At 42.1% G+C, this 19,317-nt stretch overlaps 1 protein-coding gene across 1 annotated transcript in view; it reads left to right on the forward strand.

Moving 5' to 3' along the window:
• Positions 1–19,317, forward strand: part of LOC129094749 (zinc finger protein GLIS1) — a 68,842-nt gene that overhangs the window by 14,321 nt on the left and 35,204 nt on the right. The window contains exons 2-3 of the mRNA XM_054603011.1: positions 14,385–14,577; positions 15,864–17,400. Of these exons, the coding sequence (XP_054458986.1) occupies positions 14,385–14,577; positions 15,864–17,400 (1,730 nt within the window). The remainder of the gene's footprint in view (positions 1–14,384; positions 14,578–15,863; positions 17,401–19,317) is intronic.

Genomic DNA, 19,317 nt, shown 5'->3' on the forward strand with positions numbered 1-19,317 from the left:
AATGAACTCATCAAATTTAAATGTCATGAAACGTGTGTATTTCTTTTCCCACATTATTATGGTCACTTTAATTCTAGAGGCTTAATGTAGTTTGGTAAGTTTTGTAAAATTGACATAGTGTTTGGGTCCTGACCTTCATGTACATAGCGTATACAAAACATTTTGGAAGCTAAATTTGTGTGTACAAAGAAAAGAATAAGTAGGATCTGTAGTAATCCCTTATTTGTTCTCACTGCAAGATCAATTCAGATGCGATTTTTGTTCTGCAAGTGATAGATGTCTATTTTTCTTTTTTGTTGGCAGTACCTGTATGTCCTTTTGCACCATATTAGTTTGTCCTGCATGTGTCAGTACATTGTGAAACTGTGTGTTCTTGTTAAAGCACCACATTCAATCATATTAATCCTGGTTTGTTTACTGTTCTTAGTTTTTGTGATGTTACTGGATGTGCTTGGGCTGACCCTCCGTCAAATAGAGTGACAAGCTCTGACTCTGAAATCGTTTTTATTACTGAGACAAAACTCATGTATCGCCATCGGCCGACTCACGTGGTGAAGGGACACAGCTAGCGCAGAAATCATAATAAAAGGAATCTTATTACAGCCATTAAACAAGAGAAGGGAAAACACAGGAGGGCTTTAATGGCCGAACATCTAAAATGCTTACGCAGTGAGAATATATTTGCTCATAAAGCTCTTTGATGGTGGCCCTGTCCGTTCCAGCGCACAGCCCTGCTGTCTGTGTAAATAGCTGTGTATTGACCTCCCACCGCACAAGATTGAATGTGTTTCCATAGGTGTCATTTGGTACCATTTGGGGTTTTTAGGGGCCCCACTGGGCCTTAATCCCTCTAACCACGGGGGCTCAGGAAGAATCATGCCATCGCTGCTCAAGCGGTGGCCAACAGTGGGCTCCTCCTGAGGTTGTAGAGAGATGAGCGGTAGACTATGATCTCCTCACAGCAGCATTATGGACCTCTGATTGATGTTGAAGTTATATACAATGTCTGCAGGACTGTCCATCTCAAGTTACCTGTTACCATGTTCCTGTCGCTATGTATGATTCTCTGTTTGTGAGTGTGTGTGGTTGTGAGGAGGGGGGGGGAGTCGCCCTCAGTGCCAAAGCCTTTGGTGAATGAGGACTCCCCACACAATAAAAGAATGGAATTGCTGACTTCCTTCGGTATGTGTGGTTTGAAACTCAACACAGGTTTGCTCAGTGGAAAACCTGGGGCCCTCTCTTATTTGTTCTGTATATTTATGAAAAACCCCAATACTGTGGTGCCCTCTGAGGGAAGGGGTGGGGGGGCATTTTTCAGCCAAGTTAATGCCCTTTGGTGGTAGGTGTTGACTGCTGTGCAATAGCAGGTCTTTTGCACAGTTCCTCATTGTTTAACTTGTTTGAAGAAAATAATCTGAATCAAGAGCAATCGCATTAATTAAGTTAACTTCATAACCCAACTACAGTGCATCCTCAGATAATGACTGTGCCACAGTTGAATTCTCTCCCATATTGGACACGTGTACTTTCTCTTGTGTGATGTGTCCTGTGTTGTAGGATAACATTTGTTTTGAGGAAACGCAGGGGGATTTAGTGCATTTTTGTTAGCAGCTTATTTTGAGTGCTGAAGTATAGTATTTTATAAACCGGTGACATGAAACAACAGCAATAATCAAATCAAAATAAAAGCTTTCCCTCTGTCCCTCTGCTGTCAAAGCAAATTAATGCTTTTTATTTTCCTCAAAAAGCTCCATTTTTTGTGGGGGGTAAGTTAACCCCTAATCATCCTGACTCGCTAATATTCATTGTGGACACTGTGGAGAGGCACTGGCCTCAACTTTAACCGGAAACTTCAAAAGCCAAAGCAATTACTATGCATGCTTTGAACATATCCTTTTCTCAAAGTAACATTCCATTATTGTTCCTGCGCTAAAACAACAAAAGTAACAAAGAAGTAGGAAGTGAAATTGGATTCCTCTTTTGGTTCCAAAAACATCTGGTTTTAAACAACTAGCATCCCCTCTGAGAATAACAGAAGGTTATGTGCACTGTGAGTAGGTAACAAAATAATCATTTTCAAATGTTGCTCCGTTCGAATGTGATCTAATTACCATCACTTAAACTCAAACTCTCAGTTGGACCACCGACCATCAAGAGAATTTTCCTCTAGTCGTTTTCCCTAACTATTCATTTATTTCTCCCACACTGCTGCCTCTAAACCTTTAGAAATATACAGTAATTGCTGCAAATTGATCACTTGTTTTATAGAAGTTGTATAAATCTCAACTCCTGTCAAACTGTAATCGATGGCATGAGGCGGCGCTGGGCGAGAAGAAGACCGAGTATCTGTCAGATGGGCCGTGATGCTCCGGCTTCATGGAGATACTCTCATGTTCTGTGGTTGAGTTTCGACCACTGTCATTTCCGAGGAATGTCCTGCCATCTGTGTTCAATCGAATTCTCTCTCAGATTTGGGATTCTTTGTAAATATTGGGCGCTGGCTGAAGAGGAATGAAGGAGTACTCTGAGTTTTGTACTGACAGCTCAGACAGAAATGAACTGCCCGCTGGCACGGGGACGAGCTAGGCTAACAAAGCAAGACAGAATGTTTTCTGGCTGCTCTGGAAATAGATGGCTCTATATCTGAGATCACTCACAAATCAAGTGAATCTTCTCACTGACTTTGCAGCTCAATGCTGAGTAGGCTTTGTTCTGACTATTTTTAGTCGTGCTAGCAGCAGTCATTTAGGGATGTCAGTGGTCTAAAATATCTCATAAACCACCATGATACTCACAGATGTCCATGCTGCCCGGAGGATGAATGACTTCCGTCCTCTAGCGCCAGCATGAGGTTCCAAATGTATCTGAATACATATATCGAGACAACTTTTCAATGGATTGCCATGAAATTTGGTACAGATGTTCCACTCATGATGAGTTGTACAGTTATTACTTTGGTCACCCCTTAACTATTCCTCTAGCACCACCACAGGTAAAAAAATATATTTTCCCCAATATTATTACTAAATACCTGCTAAACAAATGTAATTTCCATTATTCTCAGTTATACTTTACTTTTAGTGCTAATTAACTAGCAAATGTTAGCATGCTAACAAACACGCCGAACTCAGACGGTGAATATGGTAAACATTGTACTTGCTAAACATTAGCGTGTTTAGCATTGTCGATGTGAGCATGTCTTAAACCCCAAGACTCAGTCTGTTACTCTGCCCTCAGATTAATTATTGATGATAGCTTCGACACTCACCATTATACATTGTCATTTATGAGGTTGGTTGGCCTTCTCTTGCAGAGAGGGGTTATAAACATTAGTATTTGTTTATTTACAAAACCCTTATTGCTTAGATACCATATACATCATGCTGGATTGGAAATTTGGACCCTATCAAACTTCGTCCTTCAACCCGCTTTATCAAAGATTGAAACTCTTCCAACTTGTGCACAGTTCAAAACAATGACCACCAACCACTACATATCAATGTGTAACTGTTTTAGCTAATCTTCTTTGTTTTTCTATCTTGTGTTGTGCATGATTTTCCCTTTTTTATCTTTATATTTATCTTGTTGTTTCTGCTTTTGACTTTTCTGTCACTCGTCATCACTGTAAATGAGGACAACGTTGGTAAACTTTCAGTTTAGATAAAGGTTTAATAAAATAGAATAATGGTTTAACCAGCTGCACATGCGTCGTATCTGACATCAAGTTTTCATATAGATACGTTTTTGAGTATGAACATAATAACCAAACAATGCTCTTAAAAAAGAATCATAATAATAATGCAGTTTACAGACCTTTTAAAAACACGTATTACAACAAACTTACTTAATTAACTCAAATTAGAGTTTATTTTGGCTCATGTAGTGTGCATTTTTTCCATTGTGGTCAAATCTTTATGGATTTAATTTTTTTTTTAAAAATGGTCACATGGCTCACTTTTCCCTTCTTTTTATAGGACAAGCTATCATGAGTCTCTTTTTGTTGTTGTTGTCATCATAAAAAATCCCAGCTGTCCTTAGCATAAGAGATTTATTGTGCTTAAATAGTCATGTGACAAATAGAGGGCCATGCTGATGTCTGACAAATGGATCCGATTTCACCACAGTTTCAGTGGGATGTCTGCTGTGTTTTGGTAGGACTTGAACGTGCACAAGGACAACTGAGGCCTATTGTTCGGAAAGGGGGAAAATGCAGCTTCTGCACTAAATCTCCATGTTTAGTTTTTACAGCAGATTTATAAACACTGGTTATTCTCATGGGTGAACACACACACACACAGAAAAAACCCAGGCACTCAAAGCAGCATGTGCACACACAGCTTCATGATCTAAAGCCTTTCAAATAAACAGTCATTTAAAATTGTTTAAAATACTTTGCGACACTACTCATGTTTAGTTATTGCAGAAAATAACTTGATTCTGTTGAGAAGTGTACCAGTCTCACCTTTAACACTTTCTCTGAGGGTGTGTTGCCAGAGTGCTCGTCAGTCCTCTCGACTGGCATCGCTCTGCCAGTATTTACTGCAGGCCTCCCCAAACAGAGCAGCCTCTTGTTTGACTTTCAAGCACCTCCTGATCCCATGCCGAGGTTTCAGCGCCGTTGGCCCGGCTCCGGAGCCGTGTTGTTCACCAGACCTATAAAGGTGTCCGTCACTAAGCCAGACGTCCCTGTCGAGTCTGCCAGCCAAGTGCATCACGTCTTGTCAGTCTGCTGGTCTATCAAGTCAGTCTGTGGGCCTGACTGATGCTTAGCACACTGTTTGGCCTTTATAATTATGTGGCTTTTCAGTCAAATTATAGGATGTGGTTTGGCTGAGGACTCCTTGTAAAACTTTGTGATTTTCTGTGATTAATCCTGGCAGTGTACTGATTTGTGGGCAAAATCTTGTTATGATAGTGATTGTCTGGATAGAATTGTGGCTACTAGTGGCTTTAAAGTGGTTTGTTGACTATGCACATTTTTGTTGGATTATCAAATGTTCTATGATGATATGCTTACTTTTGTGATAATCAATCAATGCTGTGGTGCCTTTTTTACTGCCTTTCCCAGAGGTCAGTGTGCTAACATTGTCTTCGAGCGTGATGAGGTCTTCTCCTTGGATTTCCTGTTGATTAAGTCTGGGTTTCTGTAGGCTGAGCTCTGTTCTTTTTCTGTTCAGATATCATCATGTGGTTATCGTTGCTTATGCTCATGACTCAGTTCTGTTGATTCTGCTCATCTCTCGGTTATAGCTGTTGGAAACATAAGTGCATCACTTCCTGTGCATCAGATGATTATTTTAAGACCTGCTTACACTGAGTTTAGAATAACAAATGCAAAAATAACTGGGACTGCAGTGACTCAATCTTTATATTAGTTTTTAAAAGACAGGCGCAATATCTTCATTTATTCATGTGAAAAGTGGAAATTCTATATAATACCCTAAGAATATTATACCCGTTTATGGTAAACTGATTATGAGTTAAACCTCTAAGTAACCTGTTATGCTGTTTGTAATTTATTTTAACTGGCTACTCATTGTAGATCTGTTATTTCTCAAGTGTTCACAACCATTGCACATATAAACACATCTTAATCGAAAAGGATACTATGTCTTGAACAATATCCTAGATTGAAAAATGACCCAAATTTTGTGTATCAGGTAACTGCCTTTTTTCAGGGGGTAAGATGTTAATTAAAACATTTGAAGCATAGAAACCTCTGTCACTGAATATGATAATTGTTGCAGTTTAAGGAATAACATGCAACAAAGCTAATAACGAGCTGCATTAGAGGCCAGTGTTACTTCAGACTGACTGATCTGAGCTTGAATCTATATTATCTGCTGATCTTTCTCTAAAGACCGTTGTTTTTTAGTCTTCCACCCATTGATGTTGATCACCTGTTGTATAGATCTATTCTCTCAAGGGATAGCCTGGAGGGCACAACCAGTGACAAGAGGCTACCACCAGGTGGTGTCATGCACAAGTGTAAAGTTTTAATTATGTTAATCAGGGAGGGACAAGCGGAGGAAGTGATTGGCTGTGATGGTGAGTCGGATGTTTCTGGAAAGAGGTCGGGAATGACCACAGTCATTCAGTGCATCTTCCTCTGTAAGACTTGAGTGTGTGAGTGCATTCTTTTTAGTGTGTGTGTGTGTGTGTGTGTGTGTGTGTGTGTGTGTGTGTGTGTGTGTGTGTGTGTGTGTGTGTGTGTGTGTGTGTGTGTGTGTGTGTTTGTTTGTGTTTGTGTTAGAGAGAGAAAGAAAAGACAGAGGAGTTTGTGTACATGAGTGGATGAGTAGGGAGTCACATTATCCAACAACATTTCCTCCTGTGTTTAGGTTTTGACTTGCAGCCCCCCCCCTTTTAAGCCATGTGGTAAAGTGGTCAGTCTTTGGGACTCGGTAGGCACAAAACCTGGCACTGGGAAGGGATTGGGTGGGTGTTGGGGATGGGGATGGGGATGGGGATGGGGATTGGAGTGTTGTTGGCTGCCAACTATTTGTTTGTGTTCACAACTGCGGTTAGCACTGCTCCATTTGAAAAGCCTGGCATTATGGAGACGCCTGCTTCCCACAACATGTGCCCTCTGCTCTAAAAGGCAGGAGAGCTAATCATTTACCGACCACTGCATTCATCAGTGTGACTGAAAACTTTGTAGCCACTTAGTATGAACAACCAGACGTATCCGCAAACAGGTTTGCCTGGACGACTGGGCCCATTTGTTATATGTGCTAATGATTTTCTTTTACGTCATTACTCTTTTCGAGTGGAAGTAAGATATCTTGTAGCTGTACCCGATAAAAGCCAAGGCTTGCATTAAGATGCCTCTGGAGCCACATGAGTCTTTTTTTCACCTTTTTGTATTCCACTTTCAGTAAGCTGGAGTGAGTTTATTTTGTGACCGAGCGGACCATGAGAAAACAGGGAGGAACAAGGATACCTGGTTGAGGGAGCAGCTAAAATAAGCTAGAACAAATTGATTTTATCCTCATGAAAGTTCTCATGTCTTCTGTTACTGGTAATCCTGCTACGAAAACACTGACATTTCTGTGCTCCGACGGTAATTTAATAAGAGTTTTTCTTCTTCCCTCGCTACGCACCTGCTTTAAGAGGAGCTTTCCTCGTAGACATTGTTATTTTTCATTTACTTGTGCCCTCAGGTTTTTCAATCATACATCTATTACTAAGCAAACAAATAAGTTCCGGGCCTATGCCGCAGACACAAATATAGACATGAGTTATGAGATTCGGAGAAGCTGGGAAAGGCTTTGGACCCTAATACACAACATCTGCACCAGACAAGACGCACAACCGGAGCATCCCTCTCCAAAGTCCCGCAGCCTGCTGTCACACACTTGTAACTGTTGACCTGTCTCATATTGAAAAAAAGAGCGAGGGGGAGACCAATGGCAGGTGGGGCTGTCGGGGCAAACGGGGGTAAAATGATCATTATTAACTCTTTAGGTGCTGAATGTTATGATTTATGGAGCCAAAGTGGGGCCAGTTGAGGTGTCACATTGGATTTCCAGAGGCATCTGTCTTGCGGTTTTGGCAGCTTGTTGTACCTTGGGTTCAGATGTTTGCATCACACTCCTGACATCCCATCCCCCCCCCCCCAACAAAAAAAAACAGCCTCCTGCTTTAAGCACAGTACACCTCTGATCGCTCCCCTTTCCTCTACGTAAAACATCCACCCATCTGCACATCTGCTTTTCATTGAGGCATGCATGTCTCTGAAGACTTGAACGCATTAAACGCTGGCACAAGCACAGTCTCATTCTGGCACTTAACACAACGCTTAGGTGACTTAAAAGGAAGAGGCGAGAATTATAGAAAATGAAGTGTCACCGAAATAAAAAATCGCCCCAGATTACCACCAATTACACTTAATAATGCTGCCCAGACCATCTGCTGATCAGATGGAGGACTGGTGTTATCTGTGGACCGATAATGTTACCAGAGAGTGGGAGAAACATTGAGGGAGACAGCGATATATTTAACTATGTGATGATGTGGTTTGATCTTTACTGTATGGCCTGGAATGCTTTTTATGGTAATGCAGTCATAACTGCATATCTTGGGATAATAGCCATGTTTTTTCAGAGGGGTTAAGTTCTGCTAGATTGGAGACATGTGTCTGCTCTGCTTTATTAGTCATTTATTAGTCACTGAGGTCAGGGGAGAGTTTTTAGCCAAGGCACAAAACTGCTGAACTTGAACATGACTCTGATCATCAGCCCCCGAGGCAGCTAGAATAGGTGTACAGTTACAGAGCACCCTAACTGGCCATGATCCCCAATGTGAAATTCATCCAGTATGTGAAGCGTGTTCAACCATGAATGTAATCACCAGCACGGTGATTACAACCTTTGCTATTTTGAAGAGTCGAACCCTAATCATCAGAATTATCGAGTCTGTATTCGTTCATTGTTCCTGTCTATTGTCTTAGTATTTTTTAGCCTCCATGGTCACAGTGGCTGCATTAATCAGCCGGAGACAGATTTAAAAAAAGCACTTTCCACACGTGAGCGTGAAGCATCAGAGTTTTACGGCTTGTGTGCGCTGGGTTCCCAGAGGATTTTGACAAGAAGGAAGCGTGACAAATGGATGACATCAGAGCAGGCGTATTGCTGGGTGATTGGAACCTTGTTTCCCTCCACAACCTCAGCCCAAAAGATAATCATACATGTCCCAAAACAAGTTCTCGAATAACCACGTTTATCCTTTTCTAATTACACTCTTGTTTGAAGCATACATTTTTTTTTTATTCATGTGCAATGGAGCATACAAACGGATATATTGCTCCTTTTCATTTTACTTCTCCTCTTATATGTTTCAGTGAGCTCCTCAGTTTACTGTCATCCTGCACTGACGCTCACTGAAAAGAACGTGCTACTTTAATTATACAGGAGAGGAGGCAGACTGAGCAATAGATACCATGTGATGACATTTATGGAACGGAAGATACCACTTAAGATGTAGCAGAGTATTATTAGACACCATGTTCTCCACAGGGATTGTTTCTTGCTCACAATCTCAACAAAATGTTTTTTTGGGTTTTTTTAGGGTGGTGTTTTAAGAGGCATATAACAATAGAGTCCTTATTTGTGCGTGCGTCTTTAGTTGTCAATGCTGACAGTGGCTCTTTGTTAGGATGAGCCAGCACATCTGCACATGGTCTCTTCCCTGAACACAACATTTGCCCCTGGTGCTTCTGGCACCGTCCTACCTCTTTCTTTCTGCTCCTGCCTCCCTGATCTCACGCCCTTACAGCATCACTCCTAATTGGGCCTGAACGCTTGCAACTGTGTTTTTGTCCAGAGTAGCATCGCCACCCTGCTTGTTCTAAGGTGCTGGCTATAATTGGACACAATACTGAACTCCATTTACATGAATAATCTGCAAGGATTAACTCTAAATGCAGGGATTTATTTTAAATGACCGTGCCTACAGATTTAGATCTATTTAAAACTCCCCTGGGACGTTTTCTTGTGCAGAAACAAAAGTTATATTTACATTCGGTGTTTCTTTGAGGTCAAACAAACATGTTTAATGCATTTTGTTCTTCAAAAAACATTTGCAAAAGTAACTTATTGGACTGTTTTGAAATGTCTATCATGTGCATCCATGCTAACTTGATAGCAGTCTTCCGGTTCCCTACCTTTTATTGGCGCATTGCTATGCTTTTTTGCGTGCTACTGCCACCAACTGTTGATCTGTGAAATACCGCGAAAGCAGTGGTAGGAATGCGTATCGTGTCGCCAGTGAGCTTGTGCAAGTGCGTGGTACAAAGAGTCATAAAGACATTGCACCATAAAGTAACTAGTGGTCAAAGAAACACATTTTCTTTTATTTTTCGGGTGATTTCACAGAGAGTGATTTTGGAACAGCTCAAGTTTTCCCAAGAACATAACATGGAAAAAATTCTAATCCAGAGCCAAAGGAATGTAAAGTATGATGAGCACACATCTGCTTAACATACCACCCATAAACTCTGCACAATCAAAAAAAAAGAATGGTAATATCTCTCACATTCTCAAACTCATTCACGTCTTCATTCACACAAACACACACATCATACACACTCTCTCTCTCTCTATCCTCCTGTCAGTGGTGCTGGAAAGCTTACATTTCACCTCAGAGCCTGATGCTCTTTCTGGCTTCCACCTCCTGATCAAACTAGGCTCAAACACACAATGAAATGTTCAGCGCTAAATTACCATGGCACATTCAATATAAACTGAATTTACTGTTGGGTCCCGTCCAAACCCACCATATGTCGAGGAGCCTGTTTCCCCATACAGAGCATGACTGATGCTGTTAATCTAGCAAAGCTCTAAATCTGTTGAGCGCTAACTTTCTGCAGCAAGACCTTCAGCACTCATGTAACACTCTGACTTTAATGTCCTGGAGACACTAAGAAGGTGTCTCTAGGATGGAGAGACACTTGAGTCCAATTGAGATTTTACAGCAGTCGTCATAAATGTTAGACACAGAAGAACAGGCATGTTTTTTGTTTTGTTTTAGGTACTACTTCCTGGTTGTATTAAAACACAGAACTTCAAAGTCTTGCATAAATGGTTTCACTGACACTCATTGTCTCTATCCAGTCCGGTCAATGGTTCTGCGACAAACTGGAGCAGCAAACAACTATTTGCAATGTAAAAATACAGTACCAGTCAAAAGTTTGGACACACCTTCTCATTCAATGGTTTTTCTTTATTTTAATTTTTTTCTACATTGTAGATTAATATTGAAGACATCCAAACTATGAAGGAACACATATGGAATTATGTGGTCAACAAACAAATGCTCAACAAACCAGAATATGTTTTATATTTTAGATTCTTCAAAGTAGTTGAATGAGAAGGTGTGTCCAAACTTTTGACTGGTACTGTATAGTGGCATCTTTAGCAGAGAATCTAGTCCTGTTCCCTGCTGTAGTTCTTTGCACTGTCCATGCTGTTAGCACCGTTAGCTACAAGCAGCCGGCTCAGCGGTCTCCATGTTAAAAACCGCATGGAGACAATAAGTATGCTCTGCATTCCATACTGAAGTCTTGCCCGATGTAGTGGCAGTTTAACTTAACATCATGGTGGTCTATTGATCCAATATTCCAAAACTTATTTATGTTCTGATATTCACTAAAAGCACATATACCTTAGTATTAGTGATAATACAAGGTAGGATTGAATATTTTGTTAAAATGTTAGTTAGTAGTGCAGATACAATGCCTGACTTTTATCAATACCGTATATCAAAAATATATATATATATAAAGGTGCAAGATCTGAGATTGGGAACATTTAGATTGTCTCTCAACTAGTGGCTCATAGCTAACGGTGCTACAGGCGCTAACAGTGCAAACTACAGCGACAGTGCAGACAGCGCTAACAGTGTTTACCTGAGAGGGAACCAGATGGTGGATGCTACTGCTGTGCTTCCGCGGCAAACGCTGTCCGTTGGGACGGCCTTATCAACTGTAACCGCCGTATGAGAGACACTATGGCCAGCCCAGCCCAGCTATGTCAACAAAGTAAGGGGAAGCTCGGATAGCAACACACACAGAGGGAGAGCAACTTTATTATCTGCTCAGGTAGACATTAATCCACTATATCTTTACATAGCAAATAGTTGTTTATTCTATAACATTGTTCAGACTGTTTAAATTAAGCAAAGAAGTGAATTTTTTCAAATGATGCCCACTTAACACAAACAGCCGTACAACAATGTTGCCTGCATAAAAAAAAGTTTAAAAATGGCAAATGGCAAAATATAAGATAAGATAAAATAAGATAATCCTTTATTAGTCCCGCAGCGGGGAAATTTGCAGGCTTACAGCAGCATAGAGTAAAGTGCACACAAGAGACATAGTAGAAGAAAGACAGGATAAAATGCCATATGCATTTTTATCTGGAACTATCTGACCATAATATAAGTAAACAAGATTGTGAATGTAACCAGATATTTGCCCACTTCCGGTTGGTTAATTGGGACAAATTTCGGCAGTGGATACCAAAAAAGTATCCAGGTTTTAATAGCCAGACCTAAAATACATGCAAAAAACAAGCTCAGTGAAATCTCAGTTCAGTGAGTTCTGGCAGTGAAGACTAAAAATAATCATGCTGATAAACAATGGTTGTATTATTTGCAAGTTTTAGTAAAAATCATCTGCAGACAGGTAATCAGTGTTCTGAGAGCATCCCTGTCTTCTCTTTATGTCTGACTCATTTACATGGTGGACTTTTCCTGGCAAGCATCCATTCTGTGTTGTGAAACAGCGAGCATTGTCTCATAATTCCGGTTACATTTACCGGGCTTCTTGGTTTTTGGGTCTAAGTGGTGACGAAGACGTGTGTGAGAGGGAGCATGTGCGTTCAGTCAAGGCCTCGTTGACCGACTGCCAGGCCATCCACTGCTTTATGATGACAATGGCTTTTATTTTGTTGTTTTTGTTGTTTTTGTTGTTTTTGTTTTGCATGGGCATGGACAGTCGATGCCTAATTAAGAGATCTCTGATGATGTTAGTCATCCCCATCTTGACTCATGTCACTTCTGGCCATCCTGATTGAATTACTCCTGACTTGAGGCAGAAAAACCCTTGGCTTCACATCAGCGGGGCCTTGAAACGTTCATCCAGAAACACAGTTGGAAACTCTCAGCCAACATGCAAAGAAAGAAGTAAAACAAAAGGCAGGAACAATCCAGAATTTGATAAACACAAGAATTTGGATTGCCTGAAAACAGACCAGAGCTGAAAGACATCTTGCCTTCTGTTAACGGCTCTGAGTGAAACCAGCGTTGTTCCGACAGTCCCCGGGCGATACTCGTCTGTTTGCGTTGCTCGCTTTGCCTTTTCTCTACTCCTTTGTGTTTCAGCGATGACCCGCGACAAGACAAATGCAGAGGAGACTAAAGATACATCAGCTGTAGGAGGGATAAATGAAAAGATGTTTCTTAAACTGAGGATAACATGGCTCACAAAGTTCCCTTGTTTTCTCTTTTCTTTTGTTCGTCCTTTTAACCTTTTTCCCATATTACAAAACTGCCCCCCCCCCCCCCCCCCACTTCTCTCTTCTACTGTTTACTCTCCTTCGCTATTTGTTACTCATGTTGTAATATCTTTCTCTTTTCGTCTTTTTTTTCGTTTTTGAACTTTTGCACAAATACAGATTTTTGCTGAATATGTCTCTCACTCTTTTCACGTTTAGTTCATTTTGTACCTTATCCATTCCCTTCCAGCACCCTTTTTAATATGTTTAGGTAACTTTGTTTATAATGGCTCATGGTGTGTGATAACATTGTCAATAACATCATTAGGAGAAAATTGAATTTGAGAAATTGAGTTAGGATAGTTGGAACTGGGGACTCGTGGCCGCCTACACATGAGAGTGTGAGGATATCAGTTTACCCTTTACAAATATTTCCTCATAAATCGTGGACCTCCCTTTGTTTGATTTCAACTCTCTCTTTTCGTTCATAAGCCTTTATTTCTTCTCAAATAGTCAGGATGGAATGATAAAAATTATGATAAAAAGAAAAATCATAAAAGTGTGTTAGTTATTTGGTCCTTGAACGTGAGGAATAAAACAAACTATAGTTGATTAAAACTGTTTTAATTTAGAAACAAATTTATTTTCCAATAAACTTTCCTCATCAAACAGGTCATGTGCAGATATGACACGTTCATTTGTTATAACGTTTTTGTTTTTGCAGAAAAAAACCTAATAAACCTTTTGATTGAAACATCATCAATAATCTAAAGCAAGTCAATTTGCCCTTCACATAGCACTTCTAGATTAGATCACTGAGTACTTTCATTACACTTTTAATATATATATATATGTTGTATTAATAAATAAATCAGTGAAGTCACTGTTATCACAAAATGTTTGATTTCATAAAATAAGAACAAATGGTGGGAAATATAAAAGGACAGCATATGATTCAAATTCTGTATTTATACATTGGTTACACTTTTACTGGCTGGATCTTTCGGGCACATTCATTTTAATTTGTTTATTTTTGCAAAAATGGACACATCGCCATTTTCCTCAATAACACCAGCAATAATATTTTGGCAATAAATCTCTCAGATGTTATTCTTACTGTCATCAATTGGCAGAAGAGCTCTCCATATATCATTAGATACTACAGTTGTAGCAGCCAACAATTATTCCTCAAGAGAATATGAATAATCTAATAGGATTTCAACATGGCAGGGATCCCACTATGAAGTGATTATCCTTCCAGGGCAGTCGGTAGATCACTGGGTCCACTCTGCTTAGCCCTTAGTTAATATGAGAGTGACATTGGTTCACTGCTAAGCTTCACAAGGATTAAGTCAGTTTAGTGACATTTTTTTTCTGCTCTTCTTCCAGCGAATGGTCCCTACTGCTCAGAGAAGGATTTAGACACTGAGCTGGGTGACGCTGAGGGCACCCTGATGCGATGTGGGCAGAGCTTGCCACTGCTGGTGGGGGGTCATTTAGGGGGGCTCTATACCCAGAGCCACCACAGCGACAGACCTACACCCGACCTCATTCTGCAGGACGGCCCTCACCAAGACTCCAGGTAAACTGTCACTATCATTGCTGTTTTATCATAATTTTGTTCCTGTTCCAGTTTTGAATGTTTCCTGCTGGGTGTACTATTACTAACAATATACAGGTACAATGTGTTTTTCATTATCTTTGCTATTTTGAACCAGATGTACACATATGTAGCTGGAAAGCTTTACCCAGTCTCATAAAACACACGGGTGGGGTCCACAGTACAACATTTATGTTATACTAATGCGATTCTCCTGTTGTGCAATTTTTGACTACCGTTGGTCCAGTCAGAGAGAATTTAAAGTAAAGTTCACTGTCGTGGGGTTTGTCCCTTCTTTCCCCTTCTCATCTGACCAAAGTGCTTCTGGATAGCCATTCACTTCTTTCATATGATCTCTCAATATTTTCGCTATAGCCAAACAGGAAATGGTTTTCCTGAATAGAAAGAGAGAGGGGTTGAAGTCTTTATTAACAACAACGATGACAAACTCTTCTAGCGGCTTTCTCCAGTCCTAGCTAGCGTTAGCTCTGTTTTTTTCCCCCAGCGTGCTCAGGTTGAAGGGACAAAGACGATTCCTTCATGAGACAGCCCGGAGAAAAGAGAGCTCTTCTCACATCACTCAGGGGCTTTGGACAAAATCCATAATGAGCCAAATGACAGGAATGATTATGTAGGAGATCACAGCAACGCATGGAGAAATCTGACCTGGGTTCCCCATTCAGTGGGGCAAAGATTCCCACCATAATACACAGTATTGTAAACGGTGACCCTTCATAGGCCGCAATTATGCCACCAAAACAGGTGACTCCCTATTTATCCCCAATATTGGGTTGGGTTTAACCCCTTTGTGTCATCAAAGCCTGTCAGATGGACACACTAGCCAGTGGCCTCTCGGTCTCGGTAGCCATCATCCCTCCCCCTCTATCTATTCTTAGTCATAAATGCCCATTCATATCCTCTCACTACCAGGAGATCCTGTTTCATTTATTCACGAAAACACTCTGGATCATCAGCAGTGGATACTACCAAGTGTCCAGCATAGCCTTATGTCCCTGAATCCTACTCAATGTAAATGTTTGTTTCCATTAGGTCCCTTATGATGTATGAAAGAATTGGTTGAAATATTTTCAATCAGTGGGACACATTTAGGATGATAGGATTTTTATGTAAACTGAGAGAATGTTTGGAGGAGGAGGGGTTAGAAAAAAGGCTAAACTGTGCTGCCGGTGGGAAGGATGAACCAGCCAGTGTCTGTCATCAGCCTGTGAGCTAATAGCGCTCATATTCCTCTTTTGTGTGTCTTACAGATCCTCCTCTGCCTTCCAGAGGACCCTGCCGGGGGCCTCACCCGGCCTTGGCTGTGATGGTGCCAACGGGACTCGCTCCTCACTCCCTTACCCGATCAAACAGGAGAACTCAATGGGCTACAAGATCTCCACCTCAGCATCCGGGGTCCATAGCACGTCTCCGGCCGGGTTTCAGAACTGCAGGGCAGGCCAAGTTTTGGGGATGTCGAGGGACGATATAGTTGGAGCGCCGCATGTTAGCAACAGCGGTAGTGGCGTGTGCACAGTGAGTGGTGTAGATGGCGCTGTGTCAGGGAACGCAGTGCAACCGTTTAATAATGAAGATGGCTCCTCCCCGCTGGCTTTGTCCCCGACTGGCTCCCGTCATTCAGCGCGGCTGCTCAGTGCTAGCAGTCTGAGGCGACGCTGCCTGTCTCTGGCCTCATCGTCCACTGCCACTGCTGGCAGCGTTACTGCCACAGGTTCCCCATTGGCTACTGGCACTTCCTCCGAGGAGATCAATATCACCGCCATCATCTGCTCCTCCTCCCAGATGTCAATGGTTGCCTGCGTCAACGGTTTCCGCACTAATCTCTCGCCAAGCCACGCCAGCAGTGCCGGCTTCTCCTCGTCTTCCTCCTCCTCTTCTACATCCCCACCCTCTAACTCCTGCTCACGGGAAGCCCCCCAGAGGCCCCCACCTCACGGCAGCCCCCAGCGGGCCACGCTACAGGAGAGCTGTCAGCTATCCTCACCTGCCACCTGCCTGCTGTCCTTTTCCTCCTCCTCCTCGTCCTCCTCTTCAGTGTCATCAGTGGAGCCGGAGCAGGGCCAGGGGCTTTGTGAGGAGCGGGGCTCCATGCTGCCGGGGCGCGGGGCTGGAGGAACTGCTGGGGGAGGTGTGGGAGGAGGTGGAGGAGGCTGTGACGGCTTGGGGCTATTGATGAGTGGGGCCCTGATGTCTGGGATGCTGCATTCGGGGCCTGAGGTTGGGGCTCTCTTGGATGGGGGCCAAAGATCAGGGGCCGTCCTCAAACAAGAGCCTTTGGATGATTTTTCTCCAAGCGAAGATGAACTCTTTCAGCACCACTATCATCATCACCATCACTTAAGTGGTCGCAGCGGGCACATTCGTCAGCCTCACCACACCTCTCGCCCTGCTATGCCTCCGCCCTACCACCTGCACCAATACGGGGGGCCCAGTCCTGGGGGCCTGCTGCATCACCAGAGCCAGCAAACGGCACCAACCTCTTCCCTGGGACTTAAACCGACCTCTGTTGGCCCTCCTGGGTCGCACACAGCCCCGGAGCGGGAAGATGTCGGAGGAGGAGTAGTGGTTGATAAGCAGGTGTGTCGCTGGATTGACTGCAGTGCTGCGTACGAGCAGCAGGAGGAGCTTGTGAGGCACATTGAGAAAGTCCACATTGACCAGCGCAAAGGTGAGGACTTCACCTGTTTCTGGGCCGGCTGCATTCGTCGCTACAAGCCCTTCAACGCACGCTACAAACTGCTCATTCACATGAGAGTCCACTCCGGAGAGAAACCCAACAAGTGTATGGTGAGTTATCATAATCCTGTCAAATTATCCAGCCAACGCTTGCCAGACTCCAAAAAACAAACACCTGTGGTCAGTCATATTCACAACACATCCAGTATTGTTGTAAATCTCCTCATAGTCAGCTCTTTTTCTAATCTTTGGTTCTTTTTTTTTAAGTATTTGGTTGTATTTATTGGTTCAATATGAGTCCTATAGTTTGTCCCATAATTGTAACCATATGTGCTTGTGTTTAATTCAAACAAATAATGTTTTTCTGTTTGAATTAAACACAAGCACATATTTCACAAAGTAATACGGTCCCTCAAGAGGATTTTTCCTCAACTAGATATGTCCATTGTGTCCAAAAACAGGACTGGACTTGCTTCACTGCTGATTACTTTTCAACAGAAACCTCTATTTTGTTTTGGTTGAGAAACAGTTATGATTGTAATTCCCGTATTTTTAGTGGAACAGGTAAAAAAAAAAAGATTGTTTTTTCTCCTCTGAAGATGTAACTGCTGTAAGAGCGGCACTACCTCGTCAGTATAAATAGATTTGTGGTTGTATTCTTTACAGGTAAGGCTCCAATTCCACAAGTCAACACACTAATCAATGTCAAGCTGTCACTCCCCCACGTCCCTTAGCAAATGGAAAAAGCCCTCCAACCTTAAGAATGATTTAATCCAAATATACAATTAGTCCACAATTTGTGTAGGGCGAAGCCATGTTTATTTTCATGAGCGCTCTGTTTTTTGAGACTGGATTCAGATCATGAAAAGCCAACACATATGGTTAACATAACCAAACAATGCCTACACTTGATCCTTTTAAATGGGAGCTTTAAATGTTTAGCTGTCCCACAAGTATTAAGTGAGTTGGCTTCATATCCAAGCCAAACATGAAGAGAAATGTAGTAGTCTGGAGAAGGGAGCCGCAGAGAGATGGTCGGTAACATTTGCTAGTCTTGCTCAATTCATGGCTTCAACCTAAGCCCCTGTCACAAGTGGTCCTCTTCAAGTTCAGGAACCCCTCCAAATCCTAATTATTGAAACACTGAGTTTGCAATATTGCTACAGCACCTGTTTTATCTCCAGGCCTTTTTATTCTTGGAAAAATAAACAAGGCCTGGATTTTTTTTTCTTTCTTCTAAGTAACACTTGCTCGTAAAATTAGCTGATGTGAGGGTCTTTTAATAGAAAGTCGTATTCTATGGCAGATTTCTTAAGATCTGATAAGAAATTTGATTCAGACTTATTCTGATACTTGTTAGTGCACATCTGAGCTGAACGCCGATTTAAGCCAAAAAGACCCAAACTGCACTGTTGCTGCTGTTCTCCCTGCTTTACGTCACTCCAGGGTATTAGTGTTCTGCTTCCTCTGCCCAGCATGAACAAAACATTTGGAAGTAATTTGCTGCATTGTACGTGCCCCAGCTGTTAATTATGCCTTAGGATCGTGTTGTATTAAAGGCTTTCATTCTTCTTCTTTTTTTCTGCCGTTGTTGTTGCTGCTGCTCTTTGCAGCGCTGTGCGATTGTGGCTTTTAGTCCGAGGACTGTCGTGACATCTGGGTGACACACTGCAAATAGACACTGAGTGAATGTTTGTATGTTCTTACGGTGGAGGTGTATGCATGAATATGTCACTGCGAAGTTGTGTGTATGCGTGTGTTTTCGGAGATGATTACCACATGTGAGCACTGGAACAATTCGGCTCAGTGTAGAGGAGCCACTGGATTCTGTCTGCGGACATGAGGCACTGTGAAACGCGGAAAAAACACCATAACCTCCCAATCACCCTCATTTCAAGCACACACACACACAGAGACACACGTACTCACAGCCATGCAGTTATTTGCAAATGGGGATATTGTTTCCATTGACTCTCACAATAGGAAGTATTGATTCCGAGTACAGTACGTCGGGTTGTAACACTCCTG

Source organism: Anoplopoma fimbria, chromosome 8 (genome assembly GCF_027596085.1).
Source record: "Anoplopoma fimbria isolate UVic2021 breed Golden Eagle Sablefish chromosome 8, Afim_UVic_2022, whole genome shotgun sequence".
Taxonomy (NCBI): Eukaryota; Metazoa; Chordata; class Actinopteri; order Perciformes; family Anoplopomatidae; genus Anoplopoma; species Anoplopoma fimbria.